Source organism: Eublepharis macularius, chromosome 5, assembly GCF_028583425.1.
Source record: "Eublepharis macularius isolate TG4126 chromosome 5, MPM_Emac_v1.0, whole genome shotgun sequence".
NCBI lineage: Eukaryota > Metazoa > Chordata > Lepidosauria > Squamata > Eublepharidae > Eublepharis > Eublepharis macularius.
This window is the reverse complement of record NC_072794.1, coordinates 96,816,192-96,830,974: the sequence shown is the minus strand read 5'-3', so window position 1 is coordinate 96,830,974 and position 14,783 is coordinate 96,816,192. Positions and strand designations below refer to the sequence as shown.

Here is a 14,783-nt window from a genome sequence, read left to right as displayed (position 1 = left end):
GACTAAGCCAGGCACACACTCTCAGCTTAATGTATCTTATAGGATTGTTATGAAGATAAAATGGAGAAGGGAGAACTATATATGTCACTATAAGTTCCTTACAGGAAGCACGGGATAAAGATTTACTAGATAAATTTCCCAAATTTCCATTGGATGTTTGAAAAGTTAATCTGTACCTTGGAAGAGGCCTCCAAATTCTGATGCAAGGCCTTGCTGAGGTTTTCATGCACTGAATAAGGCCCCTGAGATCAGTTGTTTACTTACCACAGGCAGAGGGGACATTAGGCTCATATTCATACAGTAAAGGCTTCGTGGAGGTCTTCACTCCCATTCATGCCTTGTGCTTCTGGGAGAGTTTGGGAGATAGGGCTTTTCTGCTGCCTAGATTGTATTGTAAAATGGTGGATTGATGGGAAGGACTTAAGTTTGCCATAGGGTGTAAGGTCCATATGCGCTGACATGTGGTGCTGTTGCCAGTGCCTACCCTCACATGGGTCCATATTAAGACCCATTCAAAAGGGTCTTGTGTGTGAAATTGGTTCACTTTTAATGGTTCCCTTAGTATTATGTAAATGTATATATGTAAATGAACGTAGACTGTAAACAAGTAGAAGTGCCGGAAAAATGTGCTGTAAAGTTTGCTGATACTTCTGCTCATTTGCATTCTGATACTGTGTTTTGCTGGGTAATTTGTGTGTTACTGAAGACAAATAGTGACCTTTTTTGGTGATTTACATGCGATTTTACCCAGTTGTGGTTTCATAGGCTTTAATGGTATAGAAGATTGCTTTTATTCTGTGAACATTCAGTGTGCATACACTAAATGTTGAATTCAAGATAAAATCCAAAAAGTGGCAAGTCTTGTTTATACATTCATGATTAATAATGTTGGTAACAGTGATGATTTATGTATTTCATAGTGCTTGCCTTGCTATATGCTGATGACCTTGTCTTGCTCTTGAGAACTCAAATTGGTCTAAAGTGTGTTATAAAAACATTCATTGCCTATTGTAATAGTGAACTCTTGGAGATAAATGAAGATAAATCCAAAATCATGGTGTTCTCAAAGTCAACAAAATGATTAAATAATAGATGAAAAATTAGTACATACGAACTACAACAGGTCAACAAATTTAGATATGTAGGAATCATGTTCCAGTCAAATTTATCTTGGTCTGTTGTTGTTGTTGTTGTTGTTGTTATTACTATTACATGCAACACAATCAATAATAAATAAAGATCACAGGTTATCATTGATTGGCCTTACTGAGCGTATACAAGTTTCTGCCAGAGACGTAAGTATCAGTCAGGTATTGGTGCAATATGTATGCTGTTCCAAGTAACTCCGTCTTTTGCAATTCTGTAGATGTTATGTCAGAAAGCTGCAGTTTTTCATATAAGTTGCAAATTTTTTTGAAATAGTTCCCAGTGCCCTGATGACAATGGGGACTACTGTTGCATTCTTCTTCCATAGCTGGGTGGTTTCTATCACCAAATCTCTATATTTAATCATTTTTTCTTGTTCTTTTTCTTCGACTCTGGCATCCCCCAGAATTGCAATGTATATTATCTAAACTTTTCGATTTTCCATAACCGTTATGTCTAGTGTATTGTGTTCAAGGCTGTCGATCAGTTTGTATTCTAAAATCCCACAAGATCTTGACTTGATCATTTTCTAACTCCTTTTCCACCTGATGTTCCCATAAATTCTTTGATACTGGCAGATTATACTTTTTACTCAATGACCAATGAATCAGCTTTGCAACCTTGTCATGTCTAGCTTTGTAGTCCGTCTGTGGAATTTTGTTGCATTCACAAATAAGGTGGGACACAATTTCATCTTTTTCCTGGCAAAGTCGACATTTTGGATTTTCACTGATTTTCTGAATTTTGGCTTTATAACATTCGTTTGCAATGCTTGTTCTTGTGCTGCGAGGATCACACCTTCAATTTCTTTCTTGATTGTACCCATCTTCAACCATGCCCAAGTTAGGCTGTTGTCACTTTTTCCTTCAATATTTTTTAGATGTTGCCCATGTAAGGGCATGTTCTTCCAGCCATTTAATCTATTCTCAAACTCTTCTTGTATTCAGCCTTTGTTTCAGTTGTTTTTAATATGTTCTCTGTTTTTACAGCCTAAAGTAATTTTTCTGTGCTTCTACTGATGTAATGATTCAGGCCTCTCTTTTCTTCTTCCACTACCTGATGTACTTGTAACAGTCCTTTTCCACCAATTTTTCCTGGTAAATATAGCCTGTCACTTTTCGGGTGTAAAGAATGATGCATATTGTGAGAGGCTGCCCCCTGGTCTTCGGAGCCGGTGGAGGGTGGGCCCTTCAGGGTGGTTCTTCCTTTCATGGGGTCGGCTTGGGGTAAGCCTCAGAACAGGGGGAGGAGGGGGGTATACTGCACCCTCAGCCCTCTCTTTCCCCTGGCAGGCGAGCAGGCCCTCCCGAGCTCCCTGTATCTCTCTGGGCTTCACTTGGACCTGCCTCCCAACGTTCCCTGGCGTTCCCCAGCGTTCCTGAGCTGCCCGCTTTTATGGGGCTGTCCTTGAGGGTCTCCCCGCCTTCCCCCAGCTCCTCCCAATCCCTACTCAATCCTCCCCCCTTTCCCCAGATGGTCTCTGAGGGTCTATAGGAGCACTCACCTGGCCACCCTCCCCCGTCCTGGGCCTTCTGTTAGGCCCGCCTCCCTTCAGGGTGGGGCTGGCTGTGCTGTACCTGTTCCAATGCAGACGCTGTGGCCGCAGCGGGAGTCCTTTCTCCGGAGGCGCCACTGAGCCTGTGGCCTCCCGGTTCCCACCCGAGCTGTCCGCCTCGCTCCCTCCGTTGGCCAGCTTGGTGGCGCTGGGCGGCCCCGGCCTGAGAGCGACCGCAGCCGTCCCACCTGCTCTGAGGTGGGCAGAGGAGGCTGTGGCTGCCATGGCAGACCCATGGGATTCTCCAGCATCTGCCTCCCTTTGGCCTTCCACCTCCTTCACTGCTGTTCCTCCAGTACCTGATGGAGCTCGCAGCACTGGGTTGCCCGTCTCTTGGCTCCTGCTGCTCCAGATCCTGCCGCTCTGGGCCTCTCCACCTACACCTTGCCTCCTTGCCTCTCTTCCAGCTGCTGAGGTAAGTCCGAGGGGAGGAAGGGGGTGGTAGACCCCTGACACATGTTCATTAGTTTTTGCGTTTTTCGATCCAATTTTTCTAAATCGCTTTGTGTCCAACCTATTATTCCAGCTGGCTATCTAATCACTGGAATCGCCTATGTATTTATGGCCTTGATTGTGTTTCCACCATTTAATTTTTACTTCAGAATTTTTCATACTCTCTTGATATATTCTTTCTGAGCGAGTTCTTTTATTTTCACATGCAGGATGTTATTTAATTCTGATATTCCAAGATATTTATAATTTTCATTAGTTGATAATGATTTCATAATATCACCATTTTCAAGTTCTATTCCGTCAATATGTTTTACTTCTCCCCCTGCATGGAGAGTACTGCACATTTGTCTAAGCCAAATTTCATTTGAATATCATCACTGTACATTTTCACTGTATTAAGCAATGATTCAAGTTCAGTGGGACTCTTGGCATACAATTTCAAATCATCCATGTACAGGAGATGATTTATTTTTCCAGCCTGATCAGAAATATAATAACCCATTTTCGTTTTCTCTAGGACCATTGTCAAGGGGATTAATGAAATGTTGAATAATAAAGGTGACAAGGAGTCCCCTTGAAATACACCTCTTTTGATACAAACTTCCCCTTTCACCATAGGCCATTAGCATGGTTTTCCATTTTCGCATATTTTTCTTAAGGAACAGCCTGATGTTTCCGCTAATTTAAAAAAATTTCCAGGCAGGTATTAATCCAACTGTGTGGCAATGAATCAGATGCTTTCTTCTAGTCAGTCCATGCCATATTCAAATTTGTTTTTCTTCTTGAATTTTTCAGTACCATTTTGTCAATTAGCAGTTGATGTTTAGTGCCTCTTTTTAAAATTGCCTTTCTGTTCAACAGGGTACATATTGTTTCCCATTAAATAATCATATACTGATGTTGCTAATATCATTGTGAAAAGTTTGAATATTGTTGGAAGGCATGTGATTGGGCAGTAGTTGCCAGGTTCATTGCCTTTTCCTTCATCCTTCTCAATCAGAAATGTGCGGCCTTTTCTGAGCCATTCTTCACTGGTAGAATTTTGAAGCATTTAATTGAATTGCACTGCCATGCGTTGATGAAAACTTGTTCAATGCTTTAGCCAAAACCCATGCAATTCATCTGGCCCAGGTGCACTCCAATTCTTCACATTCTTCGCTTGTCTGGCAATCATTTTAGTTGTTATTACCAAATCATTCATCTGTTTCTTTTTACATTCTTTATTAATGTCTTTAATCCATGGGGCATTTCTGTTATGCTGTACTGGGCTTTCCAAAATTTCAGGGCATCTTCTTTACATGGAATGATGTTGTTCTGCACTGCATTTTCTCCCATTGATTTATAGAATAATTGCTTCGAAATTGCACATTTTCTTTATACTGCTTTATTTTCCCATCATATCTTTGCTGTTGCAGTTACCTGTTGTTTTAATTCTTCTATGGTTTCAGCAATTGTTTTCCTTTCCAAATCATATCTTCAGCATCTTTTATCCTCTCATTTTTCAATTTCCCATCTTTCAGGTATTTCAGATTACTGATATCTCCACGTAGTTTATTAATCTTCTTATCCAGTCAGATCTTCCATTTTGGTATGCCTGGCTTTTTCTTTTTTAGCAGTTTGTAACCAAGTTCTGCTGTTATTATAGCTGCTGTACTATACATGAGTTGATTTGTTTCTTTTAATATGTTGGTTGGAATTGCATCGATGATGTCATTGGCTACATTCAGTAAAGTTTTCACTTGTTTTCTTCATATTTGACAAATTATAGGCAGTCTTTGTCGTTCACTGCCTTGGCTGACATTACTCAAAAATTTTTCTTTCTGAACAGTTTGCTGTTCATTCAAATCATTATTATCAGGCTGGTCCATAGCTTGTATTTGAGGTACAGCATGTTCTTCCACTGTGGCTTTAGTCTGCTCAGCTGTGATGTTTTCCCTTCTTTGGTAATTATTTTTTGTTGTTTCTTTTTTTGCCAGTTTCTCCAATTCTTGCAATTCCAGTTCTGTGAAAATTTTATTCCGAATAATGAACTGTCTTTGATCCATTATTCTTTGCTCTGTTATACCACATTGTGGGTGATTTTCTTTCCAAATTTGCATCATTCTTTTCTGGAAACCATGGGCAGATGGATTTGCCTTATAACAACATTTCATTATTTCTTGATTTTTGGCAGTTGTCTAAGTTTTGCACTTACTTTGTTCCGGTAGCACTGCAGCAGTCTGTCCTGGTTCCTCAACAGAATCTGCTGAGCCCTGTAGCCCATTTGTCGGCATGTGTCTAGGAGCCATAGCACCTGCCGTGGTCCTTGTTGATCCGGGTGACGACCGATCTGATATGGATTTCTGTTTATTTTGTCTCATCATGATTGATGGTTGTTGGGTGTGCTTGGCTCCTCAGTTGAGACTTGTCTGGTTTGGGTGACCCTACTGGTAGCAACGCTACCACCAGCATAGCTCTCAGCCTCATCAGAACACACAAGCCCCACCACCACTGCAAGGCTGCACCCTTGGTGGGGTTATTATTAATAATTAATAATAACACCAATCACTATTACTTATAAACTATTAATTAATAATATAATAATTAATAAGCGGGCTCAGGGCAGGTTACAATAAAAGGTAAAATGCAGGAGTACAATAAAAATCACAGATCTCACAGTATAACATTTCAGCAGTTCAAACTGGCTTAGCTCTACTGACTTTAAGGACGTTTTTCTTTAAGCAGGGACCTCAATATGTGCCAGGACTTTTGAAGGCATACATGACACTTGATACCACACACATACAGTTCCCAGATCTGGTTCCTGGGCCCAATAGAACAACTTGACAAGCTCCAGTTAACCTTCTTCCTCAAAATACTTGCTTTACCACCATGTATAGCTTCTGCAGTTGTACGACTAAGTGGGCCTTCCAAAAATTTCAACATTGATCTGGAAAGCAATAGTCAGCTTTAAATATAAATTGCAAAACTCTGAAGACCTTCCAGTTTTTACTAGATCAGCAGCCCATGAGCACTATTGGTCAAGGTGGAACAGAACCATGGACATGGGACTATACCGACTAGGTTCATGGGATTCAAGAATTTTAACTGAAAGAAGATGAGCAGCTGCTTAAACAGGCCTAGGACTGCCTTCGAAAGGATGCTGTGCAACAGTGCTCCCCACTCCATATGGGAATTAAGTATTCTACCCAGTTTGACTTGCCTCGTTATCTTAATATGCTGGCAGTGCCAAAAATGAGATGGTTATACATGACTGCACATTGTAACTGTGTTTCCTCAAGACATCTTCGGATCAGTGCTTCTGTGACTGCCCTTTGGCTGTAGTTTACTCATTGCCTCATACTTTTTTCTACTGTCCAAAGCATACAATAGCCAGAGAAAGATTTTTTAAAAATGGCTACTGAAGTATTCCGCCATTCCTGATTCTTTAAAACTACTTCTGAGTAGCCTTTGCAAAAGCTGCATTGTGGACATGGCAGACTTTTTTGTTTTACTGTAATTTTCAATTCTTAAATTTTGTTTATAGAGTATGACCTATGGGCTGTTAAACTTGAATAAACTGAACAAACTGTATTTCTATCCCACTGTTCAAAAAGAGCACCCAAGGAGGTGGCTAACAAACACAAACATCCCAGCACAATACAAACAAACAGTCAATCAATTTATCAATAAAACGTGGTGTGACTAAACCAGGGGAAAAGGTGAGCCCTTGACGGAAAGTTCTCCCTAGGCAAAAGGCAGCACCAGCTTGCAGCTTTTTCAAGACTTGAGCAGCCAAGTGAGGTTAAGCAAATGGAAAAGCTCAGCCTTTGAAGGAAGGCTTGTTGAAAAAGAAAGTAGGTTCAGCTTAAATAATTTAAAAGTATGACCTTAATCATAAAAGATGCTGATCTGTAAAATATCTACTTTCTCAAATTGTAGGGGATACCCTCCCCTTGCGCAAAGTGTGGTCCGTCTAGTGAAGAAGGTGCAGTGTTCGAGTGAAGAATAAAATCTTAATGCAGATTAAAGATTTACTTTCGCATTCTTCATAACTGATTGCCTGCTTCAGAGGACCCTCACTGAGCCCCCTTGAATTTGTCAAATCATTCCTCCTCTCGGTTCATCATCTCAATCCCGTTTGGGAGTTCTGGAACTGCTGCTGCTTTGTAAACAGCTCTGAGTGGGTGTTAAATTGTCCTGAAGGGCGGCCTATAAATTGAATGTTATTATTATATTATTATTTTAAAATGTCATTGTGTTTCCCCTCATAATTAACACAGTACACATAATTTTAAAGAAAGAAAAGTTCTCTATAAAATGGGAGTACAGACAAAATTATATAGATAAAGGGGGAAAGTTAATGGGGTGGGAAATATAGAGGAAGAAAGGAGGGCCTGCAGAATTATACCAAGTGCTGATATAAAGGTACTAATTTAGTCTAATAATATTTCCTGTATGATTTTTTTATGAGGGAATTGATAATAGTTGTTTTGTAATTCACAAATCTTTGGACGACTATATTGCATGACTACAGGGATGTTTGTATGGTTGATATTGAAATGGGGAATAGGAAGAGTCAGAAAGTTGAACAAGTTCAGTATGTTTGTGTTTTGGCCTTATTACTTTACAAGTAGAATAACGCTTGCTTGTACTTACTATTTTATAAAGTTTTTGTGAATTCTTTGTCATGCATCGACTTACTAAACATGCCATGTTTAAATGCACTGGATCGCAGGACTTTGGAATTAAGCATGTGCGGGTGCAAAAGTGTTTGTGTGTGTCTTCCAAATAAAAGAAAGTAACTTGTTAGGGAAATTTCTTCCTTGAGTAAAGTCTGCAAATGCTAGGTAATCTTAGCAATATTGTTATGTTTTGATTAGTATGTGCAAGCTATCATTGTGGGTGATGTTAGTTACTTGTGAAAAACCTTTTTGCTGTTCAGAAATTTCTGATTATTTGAAAATGTGGAAAATAGGGAAGGAAAAAGTTATGAGAGATAAAAAGGAAGATTATTTAAGAGGATATGTTATACTTTTTCCTTTGCTTTATTTCTGCTTATTTATTGGGACTACTAGTTGGTCTTGAGTTCACATTCTGTCTCTGCAATAAACTTATTAGATGGCCTTTGGCAAATCTCTCACTTGTAAAATGAGACCAATATGAACTATAATTTAGGTTTATTGAAGAGATAAACGACATATAATATGCACCATGAAAAATAGGGCTGTAAATAAAGTTATCTTACTTCAAATTGTTAGTTGCGCAGAAACAGTGACTATCATTAAATTGTGTTTGCATTTTTCCCTATAGGAGGAGTATAGTGGTGGTGCTTAGAACCTTTTGAAGAAATGTTGAGATTTGGAGAAGAAAATTCTGAAAGTTCAGTAGGACAAAGTTAAATATGCACTGTTATGCATCATGACAGTTGTAGTGGAAAATTTACAGGGATTAGGAAGCAGTGGATAGGGATAGACTTTTCCCTTGACCTATGAAGCCTCCTTGCTGCTATTGTGAGATAACTCACCCTCTCAAGCCAGTTGTTATGAGTAGAGTTACTGAAGCTCAGTAACCATAGTGGAGATGAATTGTGTTACAGTTGGTTTGCATTCTTTGTTTGAAACACAACAGTGCTAAAGGTTATAGGTGTAGGTTATGGGAAAAGCATATGAACACCTCCTCCTTTGTAAAGTTCAGTCTTTCATAGATGATCAGGTTTCCAAACAGTCCATTTGGGGTTTCACATTTCCATGGCTGTCTTTACAGAGAAGACTTGTTTTCAAATGCATATACATACTGTAGCTGAACAGCCTCACTGACCTTTGAGCACTGCCCCCTTTTCAATATTAAAACAAAAACCCTCACATCCTCAGAGTACCTCTTGGGTGTCTAGGGTTAACCTGGTGACATGTGCCAGGTACAAGTCTCCACCTGTCACATGCCACCCACCCACTGCTCCTCCAATCCTCAGAGAGGCTTTTGCTCCTACTCTCTTGTGCCCACTGCTAACACTTGTCCTTTGTGAGAATTGACTATGGGGTGGGCTGAGACTCCCCTCTCCCCTGGGCAGGCTTGCTCTTCTGAGCCCTGCCTTGTGCCCAGCCTCTTACTACTCAGCACCTTGTTACTGCAGGGACTGTATATTGCAGTTGTGTGCCACTGGGGGATCAGCCAGTTGCTAACAGGCCACCCCCTTTCTGAGGCCACTGTTTTAGATAGTGTGGTTGAGCAGTGGGATTCTGTGTGGTAGCGAGAACAGCTACTAGCATTTAAGAATTAAAAAGCATTTATTAAAGAAAAGAAAAAACGTTAACACACTTCTAAGCACAACACCAAAGCAAGCAAGAAAACTCAAAAAGAAACGGATTATAACACAATTCCTCTATCCCTCCCTTTGTACATAGAATCACAGGAAGGGGCCATAAAGACCTTCTAGTCCAACCCCCTGCCCAATGCAGGATGAGCCTAAAGCATCACTGACAAATATTCATCCAGCCTCTTCTTGAAAACTGCCAGTGAAGGGGAGCTCACCACCTCCCTAGGCAGCTGGTTCCACCTTTGAACTACTCTGGCCATGAAAAAGTTTTTCCTAATATCCAGCCGGTACCTTTCTGCTTGTAATTTAAGCCTGTTGCTTTGAGTCCTATCCTCTGCTGCCAACTGGAACAGCTCCTTGCCCTCCTCCAAATGACAGCCTTTCAAATATTTAAAGAGAGCAATCATGTCACCCCTCAATCTCCTCCAAACTAAACATTCCCAAGGCCCTCAGCCTTTCCTCGCAGGGCTCAGTCTCCAGACCCCTGATCATCCTCGTCGCTCTCTTCTGCACCCTCTTGATTTTGTCCACATCCTCCAGGCCTCCAGAACTGAACAAAGTACTCCAGGTGTGGACAGACCAAGGCAGTATAGAGAGGGACTATGACCTCCTGAGATTTTGATGCAATGGCCCTTTTGATACAACTCAAGACTGAGTTTGCCTTTTTTGCCACCACATCACATTGACTGCTCATATTTAGTTTACAGTCCACTTGTACCCCAAGAGCTCTTTCACATACACTACTACCTAGAAGTGTATCCCCCATCCAGTATTTGTGCTTTACATTTTTGTGGCCCAGATGTAATACTGTGCACTTATCTATGTTGAATTGCATCCTGTTCACAACCATCTGCTTCTACAGAGTATTCAAGTCTTGTTGAATTTTAACTCGTATCTTCTTGGGTGTTTGCCACTCCTCCCAATTTGGTATCATCAGCAAATTTAATGAGTAGCCCATTTACCCCTTCATCCAGATCTTTGATAAAAGTATTGAAAAATACCTGGCCCAAAACAGAGCCCTGCAGCACCCCACTGGACACCTCCCTCCAATCTGATGAAATGTCATTGACCACCACATGACTAACTTAATCTTTTGTTTAGGCATGCTGTCTGTCTTAGAAAGTTCCAGTTTATTGAGATGTCCTCATACCTTTCATGATTCAGGCCTCCAGCCTCCACATGGTTAATAGCCACTGCTGGCAAGGAACCAGCTTTCAGCTCCTTCAGCTTCCAGCTCAAATCAGCCAAAGAGAGCCTCTTCCCTTTGCCAGGATGTTTATCCTGTCCCTTTGCCCACCCGCTGGACAGCTCAAAGGTCAGAAAGGCTTTTCCTGGAGGTTCCAGGAAGAAACCTTTCTGGCATTTTAGTCCTCCATTTAGTCTTTGCCCTCTCTCAGTAAGGATGAGCTTTTGAAAGTCTTCTGGCCATATCTGCATGACTAAAGCCCAAGGCTGGGTGTGGCTCAGAAAACATCTGACTCTTCAGCAGTAAATTATATCAATGGCATAGTAAACTGTATTCCAGTGTATCTTGGATCTAAGATTAATATTGCTGGTTGCTTTTTAGGTTTTTAATAAAAGTTTTTCTGTCTATAGCTGTTCATGATATATAATAAAAATTAATGTAGGTAGTGAACATCAGTTGTTAGAATTTCTCAGGATATTCTGATATTTTCTGAGGTGGAAAAATCAGAATTCTGTCACAAAAAAAGTATTTCTTTGAGATTAATTTTTTTTGGTCTTGTGCAGGTTGTTGTAAATCTCAGAAATATAGTGTTAGGTGTATACATTTAAAATGTATCAATTTTGTATTTTCCACAAGTAGTTACGTACTTTATGTTGTGGAGCCATCTACTGGGCAAATTCAAGGAATGTTCATGTTTGTCCAGTTAATCTTGGATGGGGGTGGGTGGAACTATTATGCTTTTAAACTACCCCAGCGTAAATGAGAGCAGCATATTCTTGTTCATTTTGGTTCAATTTCTGTCCACTGTTCTTGAGAGTTTGCAGTGATAAGAAAGTGAAGATACAACCAAATAATAAAATGTTAATTAAAGGTAATCCATCACTTGCTTAACATTGTGTATTATGTGCTAATCAGAAAAGAAAATTTTATAGCTGTCCACTGTTTCTGTCCCGTTCTTGAGAGTTTGCAGTAGTAACAAAGTGAAGATACAACCAAAAAATAAAATATTAATTAAAGGTAATCCATTGCTTGCTTAACATTGTGTATTATGTACTGATCAGAAAAGAAATTTTTTAGCCTTTCCAGAAAGTATTCAACCTGTGGCTTTGACATTGTCCTGTAATTTGCTGCTACCAAGAACACTTAGTACATACCTTTCTCATGTGTACTTTGTGCACAGATGGTGGAGTCAAGCAGGTGCTTCTAGCTGATCTTTAAGATCAAGAGTAGTGGTGGTAGTACAAAGGAGAGAAGGAGATCTTGTATGTTGGGGAGTATTAGGTCAAAAGCCACCACTTTGAAATGTGTTTCAAAGATAATAGGGAGCCACTGGAATATCACTGTAGTGGCTGTGTCCCATTACAGTAGAGAAGCAAGCCACTACATTCTGAACTAACTGAAACTTCTAGATGAGGGGTAGCAATCTTTGGCACATGCACTGAATGGTGATACACCAAATTATTATGCTATACTTTAAAAACTGAAGTATAATTTAGCCAGTGGTTGGTAATGTTCTATGTAGGCATGCAGCGTTGCTGCTTCAACTGTGGGGTGGCATAGGAAGTTGCTTGCTGTACATGCAATGCTATTATTTGCTAGCAGCACTGGATAAAAATGTTCTGTTGCTTTACCAAAAGTTTAATGTATGAATATGGATAGGTGAAGCTTTTCATGGTATGGAGGTAAATAATACCACCTAACATCCCTTTGAGCCACTATTAAAGGGCAGGACAGTTGGCAATCTTATGCCTCTCTGAAGTGCGGAAGCTGTTGCTTCTATTGCACTCCCCTCCAGGCAGAGCCGTCTCTGTGCCTAGTATGGCTCTCACCTCTCCCCATCCCTTTTGTTTACTGGCATACCAGCATTTTCAATGGTAGATGTTGTTTTATTTGGTTCTTGGATCTAAAATGTTGCCTGTCTCTATTCATAAGTAGCATTGCCTTGAATTTACTAGGCATGAATGACAATTGCCAAATTTAGATGGGATAGAGAGGTGATAGCCCTTTGTGGTCTCATTAATATTTAATTACGGATTTTCTTTTCTACTTTGCTGCTGATAATAAAGTTACTGTGTCGGTTTTAATTAGCTAAGTAACTCAAAGATGCTGCAGGGAAACAGCTGTGTGAGGGTCAGGTTGAATCTAGATCTAGACCTATGGTCTGCTGCATAACCTGCTGTGGTAAATACATATAGTTGGTGTTAAATGCTAACATAAATTCTTGTTTGTCCCTGTTTTGCTTTCCAGTTGAAGATTTTTCCTCATGAAAGCTTGTAATTCTCTTAAGTTACTTTTATACATTTAAAGGTGTAAGTATTTGAGTTTCTATTGGCCTGTATGCCTTGCTCTCAGGAAAAGCTGAAACTGACTATTACACAGTCCTGAAACACAGCTACTTCACAATCCAATTTTAATACTTCCCCTTCCGCCTTTTCTTTCTAAAGACACATTGTCTAGCTGTTGAAGAGAAGCTATAGCACTGTCTTACACAAATACTATATTTAAGTCTGCAGTCTGCGGGGAGAGGGGCCTATGTAAGCAGGAAATGTATGCAGTGAGGGTCAAAGGATAGTGAAATGAATAATGATGTGTACATCTGTAGGTCCATCCAAAGTTTTTTTTTGTGTGTGCCTTAATTAAACCTTGAGGTATACTGTAGAGATGGGCACAAACTGAAATACGAACCAAAGTTCATCACAAACCAGGCCAGTTCCTGAACTGGTGGTTCGTCAGAGCCCATTTCTTTTTTTTTTAACTTTTTATTTTGCATTTTTATATAACTTTTTCCAAAACTACAAATAACCAAATTAAACAACAGCATAATGGGCAATACATGGAAGAGATGAAAACCTTGATGTTTTAACAAACAGCCAATATTAACATTGAAAACAATACACTGAGTATAAGAAGTCACATTAGGTAACTGATTGGTATTATGACAATAGGTTAAAAATGGTAGCCATTGTACAAGAAAGCACGATTGATATTGTGGATTATCTAAGCCTTTAAGGTGATCCGCTATTTTTTCCATTATGAAAATGTCCCATAGTTTTCTGAGCCATTGTGATACACTTGGAGTTTTTTCCTGTCTCCAGGTTGAGGCTAAAAGCAATTTTGCCGCAGCAATCAATAAAAATATCAGATTTTTCCTAGTAGATGGGACCGTCTGATCCTCCCAGAGTCCTAGCAGGATTACTTCAGGGCACTTGGGAATTGCATAGTTTGTTATTGTTTTAATTTTTTGTATGATTCGATCCCAGAACAACTGAATTTTAGGACAAGACCACTATAGATGAATATAGTCTCCATTTTGTCCACACTGTTTCCAGCATAGTGGATTCGTTTCATGATTAATGTGGTGGAGAAGAGTGGGAGACAGGTACCACCTCGCCATTATTTTAAAGGATGTCATTCTGATGCTCACTGCTTTAGATTGCAAGCAGTTTCCTGACCAGATGGAAGACCACTGAGCATCAGATAAGATTGTATTACAGTCTCTGCTCCAGTTTGCTTGGTATTTCAATGTGAGCTGATCATTCCTTGAGTTTAAAATAGCATATATTTTAGCTATTAAACCTTTCCTATGAGATTGTGTTAATTTAAGTAAATATTCAAAGTCAGTTAGTTCACGCTTTAATGAGGTTACAAGTGGCTGACTTTCTAGTAGGTGTCTGATTTGGAGGTATTGAAACCATGGGATCGTAGCATTTGTATCCTTTTCTATTTGAGCCTTGTTCAGGATAATCCCATGTTTGGTTATATCAATAATCCTGTTTTGTTTAATTACTTTCCATAATTTCAAAGAATTTAAGTCCATGCCAGGTGGGAACCAATTCTGATCTATAAAAGATGATAATGGCGAGATGGTTGGAGCAAGATGTTGCCTTAACTTGTCCCATATGTCTAAGGTGGTTCTTAGAAAGGGGTTAGTATGAATTTGAGGTGGTCTATTCTTAGGTTCAGCCCATATCACATCCTGTAAGTCGTGTGGGTAGATGTGTGATGATTCAATTTGTGGCCAACCTGAACCTTCTACAGTGTTTAATAGTATTACGATGTTTGCTAGTTGGGCAGCTATGTAGTATTGTTTTAAGTCTGGGACTGATAATCCACCTTTCTTAGCAGACCGTTTCATGGTTAAATAGTTT

The 14,783-nt window shown here is 39.8% G+C and overlaps 2 protein-coding genes across 2 annotated transcripts in view; one reads left to right on the top strand and one right to left on the bottom strand.

Annotated features, from left to right (window-relative positions):
* The window catches only part of LOC129330027 (riboflavin-binding protein-like), a 55,426-nt gene extending 44,743 nt beyond the window's left edge, over positions 1-10,683 (bottom strand). The window contains exon 1 of the mRNA XM_054979863.1: positions 10,600-10,683. Within this exon, the coding sequence (XP_054835838.1) occupies positions 10,600-10,606 (7 nt within the window). The 5' untranslated portion in view covers positions 10,607-10,683. The remainder of the gene's footprint in view (positions 1-10,599) is intronic.
* Positions 1-14,783, top strand: part of MAST2 (microtubule associated serine/threonine kinase 2) — a 422,441-nt gene that overhangs the window by 8,803 nt on the left and 398,855 nt on the right. The window lies entirely within an intron of this gene.